The sequence below is a fragment of the Mixophyes fleayi genome, chromosome 3 (assembly GCF_038048845.1).
Source record: "Mixophyes fleayi isolate aMixFle1 chromosome 3, aMixFle1.hap1, whole genome shotgun sequence".
NCBI classification, from domain to species: Eukaryota; Metazoa; Chordata; class Amphibia; order Anura; family Limnodynastidae; genus Mixophyes; species Mixophyes fleayi.
The window spans coordinates 318,102,158-318,129,534 of record NC_134404.1 but is presented as its reverse complement, the minus strand read 5'-3'; the positions used below and the strand labels follow the sequence as shown (position 1 = coordinate 318,129,534).

Below are 27,377 nucleotides of genomic sequence, written 5' to 3'. Positions count from 1 at the left end.
TAGGCAAGCTTTGATTAAAAAAATAAAATTTTGTAGGATGTTTATCTTAGCTACTGATATATGCACTGTTCAATATATAAAGAACTTGCTCCTGTTGGAAAGCTCTGTTTTAATCAAGCTCAGGTAGTGCAGGGAAATTGGCAATAAAAAGTTATCATATTAGGATTATATTATCATAGGAGTTGGGTAAATTCAGATCCAAAATTTGTTTTATCGGAATTGCTTTAATATCCCAAAAGCATGCTACATTTGTTTGTGTCCTCAAGAAGTGTGAGCAAATGAATATCAAGGACATCATATGCATAATAGCGCAATTTTATGGTCACAAGACCTGACATCACTCCCCAAAATACTATTGTCGAGTGTAATTCTGGTTGCAAGAGGTTCTATGAGCAGGTTGAAGATCAACGGAGATATAATCAGCACTGATATATAACATTATTGATTTATAGCTGTAGAGTTGAGACCTCATTGTCATGGATGGTTTACTTTGTCATGGATTGTCACACTTGTATTATCTGAGGCCTGGCTGCTAGGGATAATGTCCACCTGGTTTAGATATGTTAGAGAGGACATTACTCAACTTCATCTTGTCGCCAGTGCTTTAGCATAGAGTTTAAGATCTACATTAAGATGAGTTTGATCTATAGTTGGAACATAAATTCAGATTTATGGATAACTATAACCTGGGTTTGCATGAAGGCTGGGTCAAATTACACCCCATTTACAACCGCATTAAACATGACCGTCAAAAAAGGAGATAGCAAATCCAAGTGGTTTTTTTTTTTTATAGTATTGCGTAGTATCCCCGTCTGGACCAGGGCAGTGGAGGATTTTAGGGATTTAATGGATGAGGTTACTTAATGTATAGAGATTTCTTAATTAACAGAAGCAGATTAGGAGAGGGACATCTGTACACATTGTGCCAGATGTTGCATATTTGACACAGAGGGAAGGTTACATGTCAGCAGATATTCATCAATTGCTGTTATACAGGGTGAACTTAATGTGGGCGCTACAAAGTTTTGAATGGTGGAGTAAACGAACCAAGATTCTTCAGCAATTTTATTGGGATCAATTGGTATTTACTGTTGCTTTTAATAGAGTGGATATTGTTATGGGAGCATCTAGCATTCAGTGTGGGGTAAAGAAAATAATCACCGGTTTCAGAATTCATTCTCTTGGTGGCTGATTCGCCGAACCTCTTGCACATTGGGGAAGTTGAGCACTGTCTAATACAAGGCTCTCTCTAGTGGTATCCAGAAGTATCTGTTGAAGTAGAGCTTCAAGATCCTAGAGGAGAGCAGCATTGTTGATTGTTTCGGACAAATTTAATACGTAAGTTGTGGAGGGCCCGGTTCTTAGGATCCTCAAGCTTTTTAACTCAATCCATATCTTTTGTCAGAACTGACAATTCTTGGTTAACCGTTTCATTAAGCTGACAGACTTAATTTACTCACACTTCTAGAGCATTAATATGGCTGCCCAAGCAAGCAATTAAAGTTTTAAATTCTGTAATTACTGCTTTCATTTTCCACCCAATTATAAAGCATTTTAATACTATGGGGAACTCCCCTTCTGGAGCCAATTCTGGGTTTGGGGAGAACTAGACTTGAGGGAGGGTGTTTTGCCACTCCTTTCTCCTGAAGAAGTGGAAAGGATCAGCTGATTTTGACTCATTTTGACAAACTAAACGGCATGTGGCTCTGTGGAGAAAGCTGTAATGATCTCCATCTGAGGTTGAAATCGGGATGAGGATCAGCTTTAGTTAAACAAGTTGGTGAGACTGTTGGATGGGAGCTTAGGGACAGCAAGGAAGCTAATAATTGAGAGCAATAAGGTTACATGCATGAAATGAGTGGATGAAGGGCAATAATAAAGAGGGAGACAGGAATACATTCCTCCGGCAGAGTCTATTACCTAGTTGCAAGACACAGGATGCCAATGCCAGCCTTGGTTAGGGAGAGCTGTGAATTAGCTGAGTAGGCCGCTAAGAGGCTCACTAGCTATTCGATGGTCATTGAACACTTTCCTATCAGGAATGTAGAGCTGATGAGTCAATGGTGGTTAGTGATCTGCGACTAAGAATGGAGTGATTTCCATGGAATCTTTGGAGGTGACAGACATATTGCTCATCGAGCAACCAGTGAAATTAAAGTGGAGCCAGACATTGATCAAAGCCTGGGCATCAGATTGGCTCAATAGGTGGGAGTACCTCTTCACAAGTCACAGGCTGTTGCGCACAAAAAAGTTGTAGATTAAAAAAATCACCTTCTTTAGGTGAGTAAACTGCCCATTAATTGTAGCAGCGATTCTTTCACCCTCAATTTTTGTTATTAAAACCACTTTAGAAGCTACAATGAAGCAGTATTGAATGACTGAAACAGAGCACCAGAGCTGCATCCATCCAGGACGGCAGTTATAACATGCTCCCAGGGGCACTACTCTAATACTGAAATAACTAATATTTTGGGGTTTTTGTTTTGGTGAGTTTTATCATTGCAAAGAAAATGACTGACATTCTGTACTTTGCTATTTGAATTTTTCTGACCTAGATATGCAGCCCCTGGCTAGGAAGTTAAGGTAAGACCAAAGAGTGTATTTTACAGTCACTATATATAAAGAAAATAAACTGTATAAATGTTATTTTTACATATTCACCCTTTGTTCTAATTGTCATGTTCAGGTTTTTTGTCTCGTCCAGTGTTTTTTTTTATTTTTTAACAGTTTTAGTGCTTGGCACATCAGATAACTTTCCACCTTTACAATCTTTTAATTGTTGCAATGGCTGTGTAATGCAGCATTTGTTTCTATGGAATCTAGAGTTTATTTTCAATGAGGAAAGAACAGTGCTTCATTTGGCCCCTTTTCAGTGTATAATTACGGAGAATTAAACTGAATGCATTGCACATGGAATGTTATGGAATGCTAAAGTTATGTGTGTAGCCAAATATGTTAGGAATTTCAGCACACCTGCTTTGAAGAAATGTCATTAATTAAATTTGACCCTTCCAATGCTCATTTGGACTTTCTAACAACATTTCTTATGAATGAGTACTACACATTACTCACAGTATGTGATTACCTACAGATTAAACAGTTTCTTATCTGATATTTCTTAATTGTGACACAAAACCCACATTATTTATCTATTTTTATTTTTAAGATTCAACTGTTCTATAGTAGGTAGAAGGAACCTAAACTAAAATCATAACCATTACAAAGCAAAAACAGAGCGCTGTCCTATGTAATAAGTCTTGAGAGTGAATAAAATTGGTGCAGCCTATGGAAAATGGATAGTATCCCTATCACCAGTACGAAATGGTTATAGTTGTGCCTCTTGGCCCTCCGCTTATTATTCAGTATTAATATAAATAGCCGTTTAGTTATATAAATATATTTATTAACAAAGTTTAATCAATCATGAATGAGTTTAAAAACAACCATAGCTGAACGTTGTAAGAACATCCGGAACAAGTTTCAGAACCACAGTTTATCAGACTATTATGCTATAAGCAACAATAGTGATCCAACCTCGCTTAAGTTTATAGTAATAAAACAGTCAAACAGGATTGGAGGGGGTAAAACTACATTTTCAAATCAACAGGGTAGAAGTCAGGTGGATATATGACATTGGCACGCTAGCACCACAGAGCCTAAAGCTGGATTTCGACTTGGGAAGTTTTATGAATCAGTAGGAGCAATAATATTTTGTTTTGTTTTGAGTGGCTACATCCCACTATTGTTTAATCTCTGTTATTAGTAATTTCTCATACAATTTTATTATTGTGACATATTATTTACCAGTCAGACATTAATAAATATGAATTAAATTATTAATAGCATTATGAAACATAATCGCGGTGAGTCTGTTTATATAGGAAAGTAACTAACAGAATACTTTAAGGAGCGGTACTAACTGAATTGTTGTCTGTTATTGGTGAAAGATTCTGCCGACCACACTTATCCCCAAATAATACAGGTTGGTTGATTTAACCAATAGGATCATACGAGAGGCGGTGCCTCAATTCAAACCGCAATTTATTGGCAGAGAGTACTGTCCATCTTAATCGGGTGCTATACTCCTGATTGGTCCACTCACTAGATGTCATTCTGAAAGCTCTGAAAAGGCAGTATCTAAGAACTGTCATATCACGCGGTCAGCTTTGAATAAGTACTACCTAGCGAAACACGCGTATTAGCTTGGTGCACTGGATCATCTTATATTATAGATGGGAATATTTATGCAGGATAGCTCCACTAAATCCAGAGTTAGCATGGAGCATTTATGAATCAGGCAGCAAATCACTCCCCATGGCAGACTGGCCAACAGTATTAATGCCTATCATAGCTGGATCTCCTCATTCCAGAGGGGGATGTTTTCTGCAGGTTCCAAGCTCCACTAAACCCAAAGTGAGAAAGGAGAATTTAGGAGGCAGACAGCAATTCACCCCCCATAGACTCTAAGGGCCTGAGTCATGAAGGAGAGCAAAGCATAAAAAAGGAGTAACTTTGCATCTGAGCAAAACCATGTTGCATTGGAGGGGGACGTAAATTTAAAATGTGGGGACAGATTTATAGTTTGAGTAGGGTATGTCTTAGATTAACTTTACATTTACGTGTAAAAATAAAGCTATTAAGTATTTGTGTGCTACATGAAAAAACAGCCAGTATTTAAATCATGTGCAAAATAATAAACTAATTTACGCCCCTTGCATTGTAACATGGTTTGTCCCAGAGACCATTTACTCCTTTTTTTTGCCTTAATTACTCAGGCCTTATATGTTTGCATAATGTCATAGGTGTTACAATACCATTTATGCATCTGGGGATAGGTCAGTTATTATTCCAAAACAAGAATCACTGACAGGTGCAGAGCAGATATACATTCACTAGAATATTATAAGTGTCAAATAGCCCATTAATGGTCCATTACATAACAAGAAAATACTGACTAAGGACGAAGTTGGAATATACCCAAAGGAAATCTATCCCTGAAAATGTAAAAACTCCTATAGACCTTTATTTCAGTGACAACACTTACCCCGACACATTGAGGCGGACACAAGAAAAGTCAGGAACTGTAGCCGGTACACAATAAATCGGCAGGATTTCACTAGGAGAGATGCACTGGGGAAGCACAGGGATCAGAAACAGCCAGGATGCTAAACACACTTATTGCTCTCTGACACAGGAGAGTGTCAGAGTAAGGCATAAGTAGCGGGGTGGTTTGAATTCCCCGCCTCCCAGATCACATGACCGCGGCAGTGCTACCCGGAAGTATAGAGCCGGAGCGATCGCCGCGGACAAGAAGAAATCCTGACCGTAAGAAGCCGGCCACGCAGAATCACGTGCGTTTTAACGCCGGCGGTATTATTGTGCCTCTTAAGGGTTCAACGGAAGAAGGCTGCGCCTGTAGAATGTAGTTAAGAAGACTTCTGTAATATACAGGCGCAGCCTCCTTCCGTTGAGCCCTTAAGAGGCACAATAATACTGCCTGCAATATAAGTTATATATCAACGACTATAACCAACCAAGAAGCATTGGTTTCATATGGACTTTTCATCTGTATCACATCACACCAGGACTTCTTGATAAGTACATTTGAGAAAAGTGTCCAAGTGTGATATACATTTATGATTTCCAGACTGTTTAATTGTTATCCATGTACTTTTATCATTTACTGCATGCAGTTATTATTTGTGTTCTGGCCAGAACAATCATGATTGATTAAACTTTGTTAATAAACATATTGTATTTATATAACTAAACGGCTATACTAATATTGAATAATAAGCGGAGCGCCAAGGGGAACAACTTTAACTAAAATCATCACCATATTTGTATAAAAGTGTGTATACACTGTATCAATAAATCCATAAATCTCACATTAGTCTCAACATTCTATTCTCTGTCTGACACAAACATTAGGAACATTAACAAGTGTCAAACAGAAACTACAGTATTATCTAAGCGCACCTCAAATTGTTGTATCTTTTGATTTACCCTACCTCATAATCAGCTGCAAGACTTTGTACACACATCCTTTCTAGACACTCATAATATTAAAGTTACTTTAATCACTTACATAAAATAATTGCTTCTTGTCGGTGTTTGTGAATGCCAATTAACTGCACAGAGAGTTTGCTGAAGTGATTGGATTCTATGAGATTCATAAATTTGTTTTTGTTTTTACTTTTAAATTTTAGTACTATTTTGTGAACTACAAGGTTGTGCTTCTATTTAATAAAAAGTTATTAAAAATACACTTATTTCTGTATTTCATACCTCCTAACACCCCTCCTCTGAAAAGAAGGCATGGTTACATTTACATTCTGAAGAGATAGGCTGCCCCAATCCAAACCTCTTAAAACACCCTTAAATTGCAAGGTGCATAGTGAGTATGCACATATGAAACTGTACCACCAAATTTGGGACAGTTGGAAGGTATACTATTTCACTTATGTGGTTCTTATAGTTGGTGAAGGAGTTTCACAGTTGCCACAACCCTAGAAAAAATAAGGTCAGTTACTCATCCTCTTTAGTGTTAGTAGTTTAGGAGACGGCATAGTGATTAATGTAATTCCATTCACAGTGTTGTTTTCAGGGCTAACATTGGGTTGAACACAATTCTTTCTTTAGACGCGAGTGTACAGCCACTACATCAGAAAACATCGGGAAGGTGGCTGATGTAATTTCCATATCAGATTCACTTATGTATTGGCAGTAAGCCAGAAACATTGGTGTTTGTTTCAGTCTGCATCGTTAAGGTTTTAGACATCCTCCAATCATGGTTCTGGAAACCACCCCAAAAAGTCTGTAGACATCCGTTCTAGATATGCCCCTAGTCAGAGTGATTATTTTATTAGATTAGTTAGTTATTCCTTCTCAATATTCTTTCAGAGCCTACATAATAAAAAAGGAGCAGCAAGATTCACAATTGTGTTTGTGGAGCATGTGATAAGGATTTACCTAATGACTAAATAAGCTACTGGATACCTAAATCCAGAGTCAGCCCCAGAACAATATAATAATTTAATCAGTTGGATGATGAAATGGGAAAGATTTATCTGATAGTGATAAAGGGGAAATTATAGAGGAGCCCAGGTCATCTAACCCAGAAGTGATGGATGAAAATGTTAATAAGACCATGGGAATAGAGGACTTTAAAGTCATAACTGGATTCTTTTTTTGAAGGGAATCACCATAGGTGTAGAGGCTTCGTAGTACACAGGATTATTAAAGAACTCATTATTAAAGAATGAATACATCCCTTTCAAGAAAATGTTGACACTAAGTGGGATTCAATACCTAAGGTTGATGACGTTGTAGCACGTCTCTCAGCAAAAACTACTTGTCCATTAGAAGATGGTGGTCTAATAAAAGATCCAATGGACAAAAAAATGGAGAAATGTTTTAAGAAACTACATATCTTGTCAGGAATTGTGATCAAATCTCAGGTAGCGATGGCTTTGGACTCCAGGGCAAACCTGGAAACCTTTTGTATAAAAAAATAGTAGATGGCAACTAAAAGTGTGTAAATCATGAAGAAAGGGATTCATTTCCCTTGTGAGGCAACATTGGATATGATCACATTTGTTTTTACTTCTGTCCCTTTGCCCTCAACCAACCAATGACGGCGAAAAACAATTGGATACGTTAGACCTTGTCCGAGTTATCTCTCTAGAACAAAAGAGTTCAGGAAGACAGATCAGCCTTTTCTCCTTGCTGTGGACCACATCAAGGACAGGGTACATCTAAAGACACACTGACAAATTGAATTAGAGAAGTAATTACACAGGATTATAAGAAGAGTGGACATGAAGTGCATTCCTCAAGGTTGGTAACAACCTCCTTGTGCAGATGGTTCACCTTTTCCAGACATTACTTTTTAAACATGTAAAGTTCAGCTGATACACAGTTTGGATTAAAGATCTTGGAAGCAGTTGATCAATAAATAATTTTAGATGCATTACAAGATCAGTATTTGTCTAATTTATGGTTTGTGGCAACGTCCTTGGGCGAAACAAGCTTCAGCTAAAGATCTCAGTAAAGCAGCAGACTGGTTATTGCTTCACACCTTTCTCAGACATTACCATTTAGACATGTCCACTTCAACTGATGCACAACTTGAGTAGAAGATCTTGCAATCAATGGATCAATAATTTGTTTTAGATGCATTACAAGAGCAGTACTTGTCTAATTTATGAGCCTATGTTATGATTGGTCAGGAACATCCCATTAATTAAGGCTGCCATGGAGTCTGAGTAGAAAATAAGCAAATTATTGTTACCAATTGATTTAGTTTTTTTTGAGGTACTTCATAGCAGCTCCAATATACCTCCCTCGTGATCTATTTATACATTTCAGAGACAGAAGACATTGCAAGAACGAGAAGACACACTATATACCTTCCAGGGTTGGTATTTTTTTCCTGTCTTTATTCAGCTGATTAAGGGGAATATTTATCATACCTTCTAAATGGAAAAAGAGGTGGTGCCCATATCAACCAATCAGATTCTAGCTATTTATCTTCTAAATGCTGGAAAATGAGAGCTTGAATCTGATTTAGTTTCTATGGATAGCAGCCCCACTTTTCCTCTCTTAGAAGTTTTGATGTGTCTAGCCCTATGGGTTAACCCATTTGTTATATCTGCCATGGAGCACTTCAAGGAAATAAAATTATCGGTAAGAATATTTGTCTATTTACTGCATCACCTGGGGAAAACAGGCCTTAACGCCACACTTGTTTTTTTTTCTTTTCTACAAAACAGATATAGGTTGAACACATTTCCTATAACAAATCTGACTAGTTTGAAAAGTTAAAGGTGAATATTAATGATCCATTTATAAGCTTCCATTATATTTATTAAAGATCTGGTACTCTTAAATTACTTTCTATATTAGTTTATAATTAAGTATCTTCCCTAAATCGGCAGTGATTTTTTTCTCCTGGCATTTTAGTAAATGCACACACATAGTTCTAAAAACGGGTGGGGTACCTTTTTACGATGCCTATCTCGCCGATACCAGATACGCCAACAAGAATACACCGAAGGTGTATTCCCCGGCTAAATACTGACAGCTTTAAACAGTGACCGGAAACCATGGCGACGAATAAAGAAGCCGGCAGGTAAGGATGACGTCACTTTCATGCTGCACATTATGTTTGCTGTTCTTAAGCGTGGGTATTTTAAGGAGCCGCTGCCTGTACAATGTTATTTAGAAAGTCTAATATATTGTACAGGTGGCACCTCCTTAAAATATGGACACCATTTAAAGTGCATACGTGTGGTACTACTTGTGCTCATGTGCATGCTTCCACTTTTAGTGCCACAAGTGTTCCCATCAGGAAATAATGTGTTGCCACATTATAAACAAATATATTATTACCTCATTGGTAATCAAATAGTTAGCCCCAATAATATAATTATGAAAATATTATTGCCCCTTAAAGATAATTATATATGAAATTTGGCCCAATAACATATTAATAAAATAATTTTGCATAAGATAATTATTTTTGTCCCTCTAATGAAGAAATAATGATTTATCTCATAATTAATAATTGTATTCCTCTTGTAATGTAATGAATAGCCAGATAGTTCAAAACACAGGTGATTTGAGCTATCTCGCCTCTCGGAACCACCTCTTTTTTTTTCTTGGGATTTTTTGGGGCAATTTACGGTCCATTTGCAAAACCGCTGCTTCAAACATTTCATGATTTGTATTCTTATCAAAAGTTGGGACTGCAATATGTAATGGGCGCCTTTGAAAATAAGGTTTTTTTTTCTGCGGTCTCTCAATTCTCCCTCTTACATCAGAGATTTGCATATCGCCCGAAAAAAATGCTGAAAATTGTCGATTTGGGCAAATTGCAGCTTGATACATTTTGCCTCTGGTCTTTTTGGAATTAATACTGTCAATGCACCTAAACTATAATAATGGTCAGATCAGGATTCAAGAGTCCTATACATTAGAATATGTGAAAAAAGATTGCTTTTCAAAAAAAAGTTGATTATGTTTTTAGATTACATGTTGCAGCTACTGTAACAGTGAGAATATTATTTAAATCCTGACATAGCCTTTATCATACTCAATATGTGAGATGTACTATTAAGTTATATGATAGGATAAGATGTCTCTATGACATCAGGAAAGTCATTCCAACAAATGTCACTAAATATTTCACAGATTGACACAACTCTGGCCCTACCTTTGTTTAAGCAATTATATTTTTTTGGCTTACCAGTGGAGACACTCCTCTTATTGTATAAAAGTGAAGTGGGGTATTTAATCTTCTGCCTACTAGATTATTTTTATACTTTGTTAATAAATCAGCAGTTTTCTTAAATGTAAATCAATGTTTTAAGACGTAGTGATAATTAAAAAGTTCAGAAAAATTAAGATTTTTTTTTTTGCTTTAATATATTTTGATTTTATTTTTGTATTTCATGCCTATTGTGCATATTCATCCCTTTAATGTTTGTAATACTTTTAATGGATTTTTTAACTATTTGTAAAGGAAGAAGGAAGTGATAATGTGTTGCTTAGTTGCATATTTGTCCTTGTAATTCATGAGTTACTTAACAGAAAAAAAAAAAGAGCACTGGGAGTCAGTATAGTCAATTTAATTTAACAAAAAAAGTGTAAACACACGTATTAAGCTTCTAGTAAGAATCATTGTGGAGATTTGTTCATAACAAATAGTCCTCTCCAATATTAGTGCAATATTACCTGGAGTTTGAGGTGTGAAATATTGCACTGAAATCGGAGAAGATCGATTATACGGACACCCAGCACTCTAGATTGTTCTTTTAAGACTATCAGCAGGTTGAATCCAGTAACAATGGAAGCTGCAGTGAGATCCGGATGTTAAAAGCACTGAATAACACTTATATACAATAAATAACTTGTTTTGTACACTATTTTTTTTTTCTATCACGTAGCCAAATGTTCCAAATACAGAGAAAAAAAAATAATTAAACCCATTAAGTCCACCTTGGCCATTTACACTGTATTTTTATTTTTTACATTACATAGACAGGTACATATATGAGATGTGGCATGTCTCTGTGCAATGGGCAGAATTATTCATAAATACTGGTAGAGATTAAGAGGTTTGTCTTTGATGAACACTTTCTCATATATATACAAATAACAATCACAGCAGTAGTAGTAATAAAACAATTCCATCTGGAGAAATTTGTTAAAGTGGAGGAAGTACATTTTTGCATCTAACATTACCACGTTTGTGCTCTAAACTGTAGAAAAAAGTGGGACTATTTTTTTAAATATAATATGGAGTTAATTTGCCTTTATTTTAAGGAATGTTTTCCCTCCATATTCTGCTTCCTTCACTTTCATAGAATTGCCCCCATACTTTTTAAAAACTCAAAGTGAATGTCATTGGTTAACTTGCCAATAAACTCCAAAAAGCGGTTTAATAAATACAGTGCATTTTAAAGTAAAAACTGATACTTACTCCTTTGATCTCATGTCAGTGAAAGCACAACAGTGACTGGGATAGGTTAGCCGAGCTTCCACCAAATTGGCAAGTTTATCCAGAGCTGGTAACTTCTTCAGATAGTAAGATTTTTCTGCGACTAAGATCTGGATAAATTCCAGTCCATGGATGGGTAGATGCTCTAAAGCTGTTGATGATATGTCTCTTAAAAAAACAAAACATACTGAAGGTCATTTAAAAAGCACAAAACGGCCACTGCTCAGTGCAAAATCAGCTTTGGTCTCATTGTGAGCCTCACGTTGCACAAGTGCACCTATATGTTCGCCAAAGTGTTGTTGGATCAAGATGGCTGAGTTTGCGGAGGAACAAGGGGAGGAGTTCAGTTAAATAAATTATTCTGACCTCCCCGTGGTGTGTTTACAAAGTATGGTGCACTCTGGTAAGCCTGGTTTTCTGGCCCATTGAATAAACATTATTACCTTTTGGTGGAGTGAGTCTTTTGAAATGACTTAAATGGGTGGAGGGAGTGCACATCTATTTTCCACTCAAAAAATTCTTACATTTTGCCCCAAATCCGAGATGGTGGTCTTTTGCTCTTGTCTATATATTTAATGGTACCAACTTCCTGCTTCATCTTGCACTTTGGCAGAGAAGCTAGCCACAAGTAATGTAATAAACATCTTCACACAGACAGGAGTGCCACCTGCAATACAGTCCGTGTGTCTCCTCACTCTCCTGATTAATGTAAGCTATGAATAAGCCTAAACCGAGCATTATTTTAGAAGAAAAAGTGAAAAAAAATTTTTATGAAGGGGGTTGTTCTAAAGTTGTATAAGGTAGGACTTTGATATGACATTTATACCTTTGATAGTCTACTGTCTGGCAACTGCTGGTGTGAGCACCATGACGAAGAGAGTCAGGAGGCAACTATAAAGCCAATGAAGAGGTAAGTTAAACATTCTTAAAGCGCCCCTTCCCGTCCACACATTATTTTTAAATAATAGCACATTTGTGTGGAGCATTGGGCAGTGGAGCATTTTGTTAAAAGACATTATTAAAGTATGTATATATATTTTAACACGTGTTGTGTATGAAGACATTTCATACACAACACATGTTATTATTGCCTCCTCAAACACAGATCAACTATAATATCACTGTAAGAGTAACCCAATACTCTGTCAATGTATGTTAAATGGCAATTCCATTAAAAGCAAATTTTCTCTCTCCTATACTGTCTTTAAAGTTTTATATTGTTATAGAATTAAGTGTGTTATATACCTACATATCCACATATTTAGTGTTGGCCTTAAAGCAGCATTCCTAGGAAGGTTGGGGAAAAAAGCACATCTCTTCCCTCACTGGAGCCTGGGGGGCTGCTACATTCCTGAGGTTCCATCACTGACTTGGCTGAAAACAGGGGAAAGGGCTGCTCGACACTGCAGAAATGGGTGTGACCCTCCAGACCAATAAGAAGTTACAATTATGGAAATTGCAGATTTCTCTTGGTGCTCCCACTCACACCTCGTACTTGGAGTCCATTTTAAAGTGGTGACCTATAAACATTTGCTGGTACTATATTATAGAGATGGAGAAGTCTCAGGAAAAACTGTTTGATTGTGCAATTCACGTAGCTACACTAAGGGGAATGGTCAGTAAAAATTGACTGATTACCAGTGAATGCTGTGTAATAGCAGGAGAGTGAATTGGATGTCCATCTCTCCTCTGCCGATTAATGATGTGAGAGATTTCCAGGGTGTTGCGGGCTTGCCTTAATACTCTGTGGTATACATGATAGCACTCTATAGTTTAATACAGTAGTATAGCGTACCATCACATATAGCACATAATAACTAGGCAAAGAGGCAGCACTCAGGAGACTGAAGTTGCAAGTTCAGTTAAATATTAGTCCTTTATACTCCTCTGGTAGTTCACATTAATGATAGCACTGAATAGGTGGTAAGTATGGAGCCACAATTCAATAGTAAATCATTTTTAAACTGTACGAGGTAGGGAGAAATTTAGATTTTAATGGGTCATCCTTTGACGTAAACTTTGTAATTAACATTATTACGTTTTAAATGTAAAATCAACAGGAGTATGTTTATAAAATAAATGGTACTTATACACATACATAAGGAATTTATTGCCCATAATCTAATAAACTTAACTGCACTCCCCTGAATTTGTTCATTCATTTTTTTTCAATGACCAAATTATAATTTTTTTTAAAGTTTTGCTTAAATGTCATGGGGAAAAAAATGAAATCACTATTGTTATACTTACAAACGATTTGGTCCAGTAGCTCCCTTTAAGGCATCATTATGAAAGCGTTGTAGATTTTTGTTGTTATCAAGAAACCTGCATATAACAAATATTAACTACATTTTCTCAATTGAATTTCTGTTTTAATCAAAAAATCAAGTGCAATTGAGTAGCAGCTCCTGGCACAAATAACAATGTTAATTGATATGGAAGCAATAAGGGTGTACTTTTACAACACATGGTTTCTGCATGTTGCGTAATTTTTTGTTGAATAAACAATGATAAAGAAAAATCTGTTTTGTTATTTTTTACATGAGATTAGATGTATCACATTTTAGGACTTGGTGAGGACTAGATGATTGTTAAGAGTGGTCTGACTGTAATGTCAAAATAATAAAAGCACTCTATAATTTGCTGCAATGGATTTCTACTACAGAGTAAATTTCTCCTTGCTAATATATACTGTATATTTTTGACTTGATCAAATTGCCTCTCTTAATTTCATGGTTCAATACAAGATATGTCAAAAAGACAGACTATAAAAGTATAGAACATTGATTCCCATTAAAAATGGTTGAAACATGCATACAGGTTTTTAATTAAAATGCACAATATAGCAAAGACTAGGGGGTAAATGTATCAAAGTTCAATTTTTTTTCCAGCAGCTGCAAATCACTTGAAATCCCCTGGATTTTATGTGCAAAGTTGCCATATGTATTAACCTGCGATTTTGAGATTCCAAAATCCAATCTCCGTTGATTTTAAAATGCCTATCCCGTCATCTGTTTAGTGAAACTCGCCGCAAGTTTGATGTGAAAATCGCCAGAATCAACATGCTGCATTGGATAGGTGAGATCAGCAAACATCAGCTTTCCACTGCTAGTCAACGTTAAAATAACAGGAGACACAATACAAGTTTTAATTATGGGAATAATCATGATTTCTTGTTTAGAGGGGCAAAAATTATTTTATGAATAAATTAGTGGGCCAAATTATTAATGATTATACTAAGGGAATTTTTATTTTATTATATTATTGTGGCATACTGGTTCATTACCAGAGGGGCAACAATATTTTTTTCTCATGTGGCAACACTTAATATTTTCCATATGGGTACACCATTTAAAGTAGATACTTGTGGCACTAGGTGTGATGAGATGGGCCTACAGTGCCACACCGTTCCACTAGGCTTTTTGGGGTTTCACTGGTTAGAAAAAATGAACTGTCACCAACTGCTACTAGCAATGCATGGCAAAGCCAGCCACTCACTGACCATGGGCTTCATTTAGAGTTAGGAGGAAATGCAGCTAATCGGTGCAAAAAAACATGTTGCAATGCAATTAGTGTAAATGCATTTCTATTTTCCATGAATGCAAAATACTGAATGTTTTTCCTGTAGCACACAAATACTAGGGAGCTTCATGTAAACACTGCAAGATTTCGTTTACAGCTAGGACGCACCCCCTTTGCAACTCATCCTAGCTGGATTTACTCCAAATTTTAAGTGAGGCCCTTGAGTAAACTGGTTGTCCCTAGTTGAAAGAGGATATAGCTGCCACCACCAGGCTCCTTCCACGACACCTGGTAGAGCTTACACTTGGCTGATATGTAGCGACTACAGAACTCTTTTATTTGACACTGGTTCAATCCTTCCTGACCACTTACTTGGCAATATGGACGACCAATTTATGGCTTAAAGTTTAAGCTTTAATCTCTTGGTCAATGGAGCAAGCAGGATCTCATAGTGTGTTTATTGGCTCTATTAGATCTTATGAGACCTGTTCCAAGTGCATTCACATGTAGCAGTTTACAGGGTTATTAGACATCGTTTTATACTATTTTACACAGATCTGGTGGTGGACAGACTATGCCCCAGCCCTCTTAATCTTTGCAGAGCAATCCTTTCTCTGTCCATAAGGACATTTTACATTAATGGCAGAAGAATGTTTTCACCCTTCTTCCCAGGTACAGCAAGAAAGTAGACTCTATGAGGAGGCCCAGTGAAAACGGGTAGTCTAGTGTGGTGAGGGCCTGTTAACTAAAATGGTATATTCGTTTGATGAAAGTGTATAGTCTGAAGTTATTAATAAAAAAAATTAAACCTTAATGCTTTCTGTTTGTATGCTGAGCCAATCCTTAGTGGATGAAGAGGCATTTCATTGCAGTCACTGGGTGATGTGCATCACCATATATTATTTTCTAAGTCTGGATGCCCAGGTCCCCTCCTTGTAAACTTCTGCAGCAAGTAAAGTCTTTTAGCCCAAATGAAGGTTCATATTTAAATTTAGAAATGCGGTTTGAAATAAATAAAGGAGTTGATATCGCCAATCCAGGTGAATTGCTTATCCCATGTTCTATGGTCCATCTTGATTTTGGATAGCAGTGGAGGCCAGTTAGTTTGAAAAAGCTGATGATACTGTGTGGACAAGAGGGGACAGCCTTGTCTTTTCTCAAGGGCCATGAGAATAGTAGGACACTAACATTTGTATATATCAGGGAGTATGTCAGTTCTGTTTCTGGTGTTTTCTGAATCTAGTGGCCAAGGACAAAGCCCACTTGGTCTGGGTACAACAATGAAGGAAGGATGGGGTTGAAGCGGGTAGCTAGGATTTTTGGAAAGACTTTTAAAACACATTTAGTAGGCTACACAAGTTCGGGTTGCAAGCAGATTTGTGATACCCACTATATTGGCCCTTGTAGTGGCTGAGTCAAAGGCTGCCCCCCTCCAGGATGTTGTTGATCAGCTCCTATAGCTTTGGAGCAAGAATGCCAGTAGACACTTATTACAAATAAATAACAATAATAATATTATAGTATTAATAATAATAAACTTACACCAGTTCCTTTCTGGTTTTTTGAGAAACTGGAGATGCAGTATGTCCTTTTGCATGATGATTTTTATATCTATTTACTCGTCATATAATGGTATTTCACATTATAGTATTTATCTACTATACCAAATCGTAACATAATTATATACAGTATAAAGTCATGGTCAAAAGTTTTGAGAATGACACAAATATTTTTCTGCTGTCTCAGTTTTTATGATGGCAATTTGCATATACTTCTGAATGTCATAAAGAGTGGTCAGATGAATTGCAATTGATTTCAAAATCCCTCTTTGCCATGACACTGAACTTTATCCCAAAAACAACATTTCCATTTCATTTCAGCCCTGCCACAAAAGGACCAGCTGACACCAGGTCAGTGATTCTCTCGTTAACACAGGTGAGAGTGTTGACGAGGACAAGGCTGGAGATCACTCTGTCATGCTGATTGAGTTAGAATAACAGACTGGTGCTTGAAATCCTTGTTCTTTCTCTGTTAACCATGGTTAACTGCAAGGAAATACGTGCGGTCATCATTGCACAAAAAGGGCTTCACAGAGAAGGATATTCCTGCTAGCAAGATTGCACCTAAATCAACCATTTATCGAATTATCAAGAACTACAAGAAGAGAGATTCAATAGTTGTGAAGAAGGCTTCAGGGCACACAAGAACATCCAGCAAGTGTGAGGACTGTCTCCTAAAGTTGATTTAGATGCGGGATCAGGGCATCACCAGTACAGAGCTTGCTCAGGAATGGCAGCAGACAGGTGTGAGACTGCATCTGCACGCACAGTGAAGTAAAGACTTTTGGAGGATGGCCTATTGTCAAGAAGGCGTTCAAAGAAACCATTTCTCTCCAGGAAAAATATCAGGGACAGACTCATATTCTGCAAAAGGTATAGGGATTGGACTGCTGAGGAATGGAGTAAAGTCATTTTCTCTGATGAATCCCCATTCAGATTGTTTGGGTCGTCTGGAAAAATGTCCTGTGTCATGCCAGCAGTAAAGCATCCTGTGACCATTCATGTGTGGGGATGCTTCTCAGCCAAGGGAGTGGGCTCACTCACAGTTTTGCCTAAGAACACAGCCATGAATAAAGAATGGTACCAAAACATCCTCCAAGAGCAACTTCTCACAATCATCCCAAAACAGTTTGGTGACGAACAATGCCTTGTCCAGCATGATGGAGCACCTTGCCATAAGGCAAAAGTGATAACTAAGTGACTCGGACATCGAAATTTTGGGTCCATGGCCAGAAAACTGCCCAGACCTTAATCCCATTGAGAACTTGTGGCCCAGAAGTTGATTGACAGCATGCCAGGGCCAATTGCAGAGGTCTTCAAAAGGAAGGGTCAACACTGCAAATATTGACTCTTTGCATAAATTTAATGTAATTGTCAAAGGCTTTTATTGACACTTCTGACAAAAAGGTCTAAAAAGACACTGAAGCAGAAATCTTTGTGAAAACCAATACTTGTATCATTCTCAGAACTTTTACAGTGTGAGAAGACTTAGAATGTATCAGGGTTGGACAACTAGTGTTATTCCAGCTGTTTTAGAGCTGCTTACAGGTGCGTTAGATGGACGTTTATGAGCAGTTGGTGTGACACAGACTGCCCATCCCAGCTTTACTTTTTGAACTGTATTCCACAATACAAAATAACATTTCTCTATGTTCACGTATAGAGTAACATAATAAAATAATTCAGTTCATTTTGTGCAGTATGTCAACGTTCACATTCCATAAGTAACCTGTGATAAGTGAATTGCTTAAGACATTTATATACCTACAATTGATCCAGTTTTGTTCCATTGAATGCATAGTTTTGTATTTCTTCAAATCCATTCCTGGAAAGTTTCCTGTAATATGAATATGTCAGAAAGATGGTTACTCCTACAGAACACATTAAACCACCAAATGGTTTTCTTAACAATTTTGGAACGTTGTACAAAGATACAGATTATAAAGTAACTTTACCTACTATGAGATGAGTAATTACTCCTTGATAAACTTACACCTTACATTAAAGCTTTCCTATAACATTTTTATTGGAGCCTTCCTACTCTGGCCTACAACTAGGGTCTATGGTCTGTACTTTAAAACCTGCTATGGGGAAGTAATGTGAAGTTCTTTTTGTAGGAGAGAAACTCTAATTCTGGTTGTATATATTAGAATTGACTATTGGCTGCTGTAATTTTACTTAGAGTCATGTGAATAGTGAGGCTCTTGTCTTATTATTAGTACTCTCACATGTGGTAATGTTCATGTATCAGCCCTAGGCAGTTTTCATTACAAGTGTGTTTGTATGTGTGAGAGATCAGAGGTGCCACTAACATCTCCCTTCGGTTTTGGGAATGGAAAGCCTCTGGAATGAGCACATTCTTGTTTTTTTTAGTAGTTCCACACTCAGCTTTAGAAAGCCACCGCTTCATATAGAAACACCACTGACCACCACTTTTTTGTATTATTTAACATTCTGAATATATCCTATATTTAGTTTATTATATTTAATTTTACATGTATATTGATTTTTATTTCTATTTTACTTTTATTATCAATTTTATAAATTTTTATTTTTAAAAAATATATTTTTTATGGTAAATCTATTTTTATATATATTTTGTTAATAATATTTATATTTTTTAAGAATACTGTAATGTACAGCAAAGAGAGAGGTGGTGGAGGGACCCTACCAGATTAATTAATCCTGGGCCCCCAGCTTCCGAAGGCAGCCCTGGGGGGCACTACTGTGTGGTCTGATATGAACTGCCCTCATGCAATCCACAGACACAGTGTCACTCACAGATAGACTAGGCAAACTAAATGAATTTGTCTGTTCTATATGACAAACACTGACGGAACCCCAGGAAAACTAGCTGCATGTAAAAGCTCCCAGAGTTTTGGCAAGGTGAAGGAGCGTGCTAGTAAAAAAAAAAAATTCACAGGTGGAGGGGCAGCTTTGAGTCTAGGGTTAATATGTCCCTACTAATAATGCCCCAATCATACTGCCTGAAAAACCCGTGTTGTTGCCAGGGCAAGCCCAGACGACCCGGGTTTAGACGTGGTATTGAATGGTGCTAGTGAAAAATCCCAGGTCTGAAAACCCAGGATTTAGACCCGGGACTTTTGGTGGGGTAATTCCCATGTCAGCCCTGGTTAGCCTGCAGTATGACTGGCGAGACCCAAGTTTTTCAACCCGGGTCTCACATAAAGCAGCTGATTGGGTGTCTGGGACGCTGGCCCTGAGAAGAACTCTCCTGTGCATATATAGACGCCGAGTATTCTACCTCTGAGCCAGAAATTGCTCCGTTCTCCTGAAATGACACTGTGCAGCTGCATCAAGCTCTCATTTGATGTATAAAACAGCAAATAAACGCAATAAAACAGGAACTCTGGGCTACCCAATAGTGACTCGTCGGCCATGATTAAACCAATGGTGTGAACAGTCACCACCCACTTTGACCTCAACTTTGTGTGCATAAAAACTATTTCCCTTTAAATGACCTCAGTATTTTTACAGCCAATGAAAGCTCCTCTTGTGATGACTCACACGTATTGCCAGGGCAGACCCGTGTTCAGTATGAATGGGGTCGACCCGGGAAAGGTGCAGAGTGAACGGGGTCTCTGAGCTGGGACACTCTGTGCCTCGCTAAAAACTCGGCTTGAAAAACCCGGGAAATTGCAGGGGCGGCAGTATAAAAGCAGTATAAGTCATCTAAGATGAGAAACTCCTTTTGTACAGAGAAGACTCAAAAAAGTGAGTTGTTGCTTGATCAATATGATTCTAAGACAAAAAAGTGAGTTGTTGCTTGATCAATATGATTCTAAGATTGAGTCTGGAATCCTTCTTCAAGCCTTAACCCTAGACTTAAAAGTATCCAATGTGCAATAATGTGGAATTCGAGGAGGAAAAAGAAGATATAAAATGTTACATAATGAAGAGGCATATGTTCTGATCCCATCATTACACCATTAGACTGTCTAGGAATGGAGCCTGGATAGCTCAGGGCCCTTAAAGAAACTTCGGCTCTCAGGTGTCCTCCTGCGAGCGAATTGTTGCTTCCAAAATAATAACAACCTTATTTTAATCTTAACCCTTATATCTCCTTAACTTTAGACCTAAATCGGAGCCTACCACCTAGCTTTAACCAAACTCAAGCCATAATCCTATCAGAATACTTGTAGACCTCTCATTTTTTCTCCCCAAAATTCTAATAGTGTAAGAAATCCTCACATAGCATAATCTGCACTGTAGTGTATACTAGTACTGTTCTCTTGAGCAAACTTGAAACACTATACTTTTGAGGCATAGTTACAAACAGGAAGGCCCCACTCAGGTGATCTTTATCCTGCGTCCACTAATAATGTTAAAGCAATCTTGAATCTTTGCTCAGGAGCGTAACAAGACATTTGTGGGCCCAATAGCAAAATTTTTTAAGGGCCCCCATGTACTGCCCAATGGTGAAAAAGTGGCATACACGCATCCTCAGCTGTGGGTCTGTAGCAGCTGCACCTATGATAGCTATGTCCTTGCCTTTTTGCCCTTATATTAACAATACCAGTCATTGTTCGTCCTTGGACAAGCCTCTGTCACAGATAATTTTGTGCTTTCCTTCTGAGATGACAGATTACAGCTCAGCTTGCTCTTCTACTTAGTGGTTCACATGCATCTCTTGTTTCCTTTTGTAGATGTTCTTCTGTGGGTGGTGCATGCTAGAGTGCCAGAGATGTGTGCCGGTACTGGGGTATAAGAACTGACCTGGTTCTAAAAAAAAAACCAGTTGTCCTAATATCTTCCATTTGTCCTAATCTCAGTTTAATTCACTGTAAATAATCTACTCACCAAACATGTCACAAGAGGACCAGTGCTAATAGTTGCATTTTATTTTGTTTCCAAAGAAGTTGAATTGGAGCTGAAATAAGTTTATGTATCTATAGTCTGGCCACCATATGGTCTTGTTCAGTGGATATGGAACAGCAGGATGACTGCTGGTTGTCTGAAGATGGTTTGACCACATGTCCTTGCCTGAAAAGCCTACTGGATATATTCTATAGAGGCCAGCAGGACAGGAAGTAAGTCCATTGCAAGGTAGTGCTTGGTGATAGGAGACATATGATTTCTAGATACGTTTATTAATTCAGCAAAAGTATCCTCTCCACCTCTCATAATAGTACCCTTAGCTCTACACATCCTTGGGAAAGCCAAGGTTAACCAGGTAAAAGGAGGACAGCTACAGGCTCAGGAGGTTACAAAGGTACATAAACATGGTTTGTATGTATAGTCTCACCATAATATTTTCGATTAGAACACACTTAAACTTAAACAGTTAAACTAAGCAACAAACTCTGCACAGCTACAAAATCACTTGACAGAAAAGAGTGAAATAATTTCCTCCTCTGATTGTTTACATGAAAATCACTTGCTCGACTACAAAAATGCTGAAACTTGCTACTTTTAGTACAACGTTCATATAGCTTATTTGTCTCTTGAGTGTTCTTCTTTAAAGAACCATATTATTTTCGATTACCAAGCAATTTAATCACCATTATTAAACCACTTAATTGTATTTATTTATCTATGGTTTATGTTAATATCATTATTATTATAATTTTAAGTGAGAGGGGTTATTGGTTTTTAGAAGGAGTTGATCAAAACTGGACAACTTATTTATAAATTAAATACATTTGCTGGTTGTTTTGTTAATGTATGTTGCATTAACACTTTTGGTTATGTTTTGGCACCCTTCTTCTACCTTGGATCCAGAACGGTTTAGTTCAAATAGTCTAACATTGTCACATAATCCTATTACATGGCATACACAAGGGCTCTTGTTAAGATGAACACAAATTGCATTTGTGATATGAAAAACACTTTTTTTTACTTCTGCCCTAGCGCACAAAGCACTACTTCACAAATAGTGTTGTATGCGGAAGCTCAGATTTAAAAGAGCATGTTCTGCAACGAATGCAAATTGCATTCAACTTAATTTGAGTCCCACACAGGCCCGGCGCTCCCATTAGGCAACCTTAGGCAGTTGCCTAGGGCGCCGGGACCTGCAGGGCGCCGCTGCCGCTGACTAGATTTGAAAATCTAGTCAGCCGGGAGAAGTGGGAGAGGTGGTGCAGCGGCGGCGGGGTGCCGCTGCTGTTTCTTCAATGTCCGCTCAGGCTGCCCGGCGTGTCGCTCCCACTATCTGTCACACACCTGATCACTGACATCAGTGATCAGGTGACACTGGGTCACTCTTCCGCGGCGCCTGTGTAGTATATCACACTGTCTGTCAGTGACAGACAGTGTGAATAAAGTTTGCTACCCAGCGCCCCCCTCTCTTTCCAGCATGCCACGGCTGCTCCACCCCTCTGGTGTAAAGAAGCTGAGGAGCGGTGGGCAGCCATTACAGAAGAGCCTCTCTGCATCTGAACAGCCTTCAGCATCAAAAACAGTAAGTATCTTTATCTTTTATTTTTTTGTATTATTAATTTCATTTTATAAAAAATGGGGTACCCAAAGGGGAAGTGTGGAGCCCCAAAAAATGTTGGGGGTAGGATTTTTTATTATTATGTCACACATTATGGTCTATATTTAATTTAAAAACTATGGTGGATAAAATAATTATTTTATTGCACCTCATGCTCTATATTTGACTTGCTTAAAGTCAATAATAGAGCATGACGTGCCAATAAAATAATTATTTTATCCACCATAGTTTTTAAATCAAAGATAGAGCATGAAGTTGCAAATAATATTAATTTTTCTCCCACATAGCTTGAAAATTAAATATAGAGCATGAGGTGGAAAATAGTATTTTTTCAATGGTATAAAAATTACTATTTTCCACGTCATACTCTATATTTGATTTGCAAAATATGCGTTGGAAAAATGACTATTTTGCACTTCATGCTCTATCTTTGATTTAAACACTATGGTGGATAAAATAATTATTTTATTGGCACCTCATGCTCTATTATTGACTTGCTGCAAGTCAAATATAGAGCATGACGTGCAAATAAAATCATGGTGCTGCAGGGGGGGGGGGACAGAGGACATGGTGCTGCAGGGGGGGGGGGACAGAGGACATGGTGCTGCAGGGGGGACGGGACAGAGGACATGGTGCTGCAGGGGGGGGGGAACAGAGGACATGGTGCTGCAGGGGGGGGGACAGAAGACATGGTGCTGCAGGGGGGGGGACGGACAGAGGACATGGTGCTGCAGGGAGGGGGACAGAGGACATGGTGCTGCAGGGGGGGGGACAGAGGACATGGTGCTGCGGGGGGGGGGGGGGAGAGAGAGCACATGGTCAAGCAGTGGGGTGGGGCAGTATGCTGCAGGGGGAGCAGAGTGTGATGGGTCATTCTCACAAGTTTTTGTTCCCATATCTAATACTTGGATACTTCCCCTCTAGAAATCCTGTGATTGCCCCTGGACAGCAGTGGAGTCTGGACAACGTTCTCTATGAAACATCACGGCAGCCAGACCGCTGTAGGAGGTAAGGCTTATTTTTTTATTTTTTTTTACCGAAAGTGAAGTGTGTGAGTGTCTGGGAAGTGGGTATTTGGTGTGTTCTGGGGTGGGTGGGGCGGAATTTTGAAATTTTGCCTAGGGCGCTGAGAACCCTAGCACCGGCCCTGGTCCCACAATGTGCAAAACACGTTTGGTTAGGGTTTTGTTTATGTCTCACTTACAATGTTAAAGATTCATTGTTCATCCCTTGAAAAGCATTTGCTGGTATTGTTGATATATGCAGATTATCATAAATCTCTCTGTGGAAAAAAAGAAATACATTTAAAAATGCAGATAAAATTAGAAGGCCATGTGATTCAGTTAAATGTCCCCCCCCCCCAAAAAAAAAAATGTATGTAAATAACACAACAGCCTGAAACTATTTGAACAAGTAACAAAATTGTTAAAAAAAAAAAAGCAGATGCATGTAAATAAATCAACACTACTCGAAGTATGCCTGTTATTTTCTGGGCAAAGCCAATATTGAGCCCACATCATTGATTTTGTGCCACAGCACATTTCTGTCAGGCTTCATGTGTTGTAAGAATTTTTGAATAGCAGGTCTTTAAATATGAATGGAACAAATGAGCTGTAATTCACATTGGCTTTCAGATTTACTCAGATATATCCCTGACATGTCTGGAGTTTGCATCTTAAGGATCGGAGCAATTTTTGTGTTTCGTACTGTCTTGGCTTCACCGGGATTAACTTCTCTTTATTATGAGTCAAATTCATCACATTTTATTTTATTCTTTTTAGAAGACATATAGCAAGTTTTTAATATAGTGGTGTACTATATTAAATATATTTTTATGAGTGTCAGGGATAGCCACTTCTAGCCTCTCCCTGATTTATTATCTTATCCTATCTTCACACAGTGAAACAATATATCACCTCTGTTTTGTTAGGAAACCTCTCCTGACTACCTTTACCTGTCACAAAACGCACTCTGCGCACTTGTGACTTGGAAGCTTACTGTAAGGGAACACACAGGATTCCAGCCTAAGTCTCGCACTCACCTCTCTGTTAGGCTACCGATTTAGCTGGTCCCTTTCCCAACACAGACACACCTCTCCGCAACTGCCACCAGCTATGTAAAAGGCCCGTAGCATACGTATGACTCAATTACCAAATTGCGCACACTCTGTGCTCTGGTAGCTAAAATAGTTAACACTTCACACATTGGTATCCAAATGGTTAATCCAGCCAAGCAATCTCTCTCTTCTAAACAGACAGTGAATTCATTTAGAGCAATAAGGACAGCACTTATTAATTTTTAGATTTAATATACAAAAGGTACAATGCTTACAGGTTATGAAAACAATAAAGAATTAACATACAAATAAAGAAAAATTACATAACAGTTATAATGAGATGAGTACAGAGCATAATTTACGTATAATAATCTGTATGCCTGGGGCAGACAGAAGAGATAGACAGTCCTTAAATTAGATTGATGCGCAAGAGCTGACAATTTCTTGTAAATGGTCTAGGCTTTTTAAAGATACTTTTACACCTTTCTCCACCTCTGGGGGTTGTGGTCTGTGACACTATTTACAACCACAATTTGCATGTTTCCTGATTTAGTACCCAATTCTACTATGTGACCTAACTTTCCTGTGGAGTTTCATGCAGACCCAATTTTATTATTAATAGATCTACTACAAATTTGCCAACTTATTGATGCCAAACAGACCTAGGTCCAGTGTATGAGTTGAGCTTATATTAATTTCCTCAACTTCTCTGTGTGACTGTATGCTTTATTTGACATATGTGCTGCCCTGCATCATGCTATTTATGAATATGTGGTAGTTCACTACTTTTATTGATTTGAAGTGGTATTTTGGAAACTGAAATATATTTGGCTATACAAAATATAGCAATTCCTTATGTGATCTCCTTGTGAATGGCTCCCCCATCATTTATTTATATAGTGTCACTAATTCCGCAACGTACAGAGAACTCACTCACATGAGTCTCTGCCCCAATAGAGCTTACAGTCTAAATTCCCTAACACACACACACACACACACACACACACACATAGACTAGGCTCACTTTGATAGCAGCCATTTAACCTACTACAGTGATGGCCAACCTGTGACACTCCAGGTGTTGTGAAACTACAAGCCCTAGCATGCTCTGCCAGATATCAGCTAGTTTTCTACTGGCAAAGCATGCTGGGGCTTGTAGTTTCACAACACCTGGAGTGTCACAGGTTATCCATCACTGACCTACTAGTATGTTTTGGTTCTGGGAGGAAACCCATGCAAACATCACACAGATAAGGCCATGGTAGGGAATTGAACTCATGACCGCATCACTGTGAGGCATAACTGCTTACCACGGTGCTGCCCAAAGTCTCTAGGTGACTGTCCCCTAAACTCCCCTATGTCAGGATGTATATCACTCCAGGGGCCTTTGAAGCTGCTCAATTTCCCCTTAAAATTATGCTTTTATCTCTTAACACAGGGATGTGCAGAGCCACCAAATAAACACAGTCCATTTGATAGCAGGGCTCTGCTTTGAAGTCACTTGCATTTGACTTACAAAGAAAAACAAATTATAAATGGCTTCATTTGACACAGTATTTACAATGCAGTTGTGATTAGGCCTTATTCCCCACAATTATGTTATGTGTTAATCCTTATAACTAATTCATCTATGTTTACTACAATTAGCATTAGAGAGAAAAAATGGGCAAAGTCACAAAAATAAACTTTTTTTATTTTATGCAGTTAATGCAACCAAAATAATGTAAACGTAACCCAAACTTTTATAGCACTTTTGTTAATATTGTAGGTAGGTGTAAAGTTAGGATAAATTGTATAATTTGAATACAAATCACTTAAACATCACTGGGATTTCCTATTAAAATATGGAAGTGCATACTACTTTATCTTTTAGCACACAGAGGTCACTTTAAATAATTATAATGATGGTGGGTCTGTTATTGACATTGGGGAATTTGCTGGCAGGTTGTCATTATATGACAGCACAGATTAAGGCCCTGGGGTCAGCGATTCTATTATTTCATCATATTTTAACATCGGAGTGTTGTGAGAATATGAATCTTGTGATAGGTGTTTCACAACAAGTAATGAACCACTGGCCTACGGTATCAAATCACTAGAATCTATTGACATCACAAATTGATTGATGTCACTATATTCTAGTGAGTTGACAGGCTGGTTATTGGCACAGTCTATACCAGGGTTTCCCAAACCCAGTCCTCACAGCTCCCCAACAGTGCAGGTTTTCCATATCTCCTTGCTGGAGGACAGGTGTATTCATTACTGACTGACACATTGTAA

General features: G+C 38.0%; 1 protein-coding gene across 2 annotated transcripts in view; it reads right to left on the bottom strand.

The window, feature by feature from the left end:
• The window catches only part of LHCGR (luteinizing hormone/choriogonadotropin receptor), a 130,695-nt gene that overhangs the window by 18,002 nt on the left and 85,316 nt on the right, over positions 1 to 27,377 (bottom strand). For both annotated transcript variants that reach the window (XM_075204094.1, XM_075204095.1), the window contains 4 exons: positions 24,246 to 24,323; positions 18,353 to 18,421; positions 13,754 to 13,828; positions 11,486 to 11,671 (listed from right to left, as the gene is read on the bottom strand). In XM_075204094.1, the coding sequence (XP_075060195.1) occupies positions 11,486 to 11,671; positions 13,754 to 13,828; positions 18,353 to 18,421; positions 24,246 to 24,323 (408 nt within the window). The remainder of the gene's footprint in view (positions 1 to 11,485; positions 11,672 to 13,753; positions 13,829 to 18,352; positions 18,422 to 24,245; positions 24,324 to 27,377) is intronic.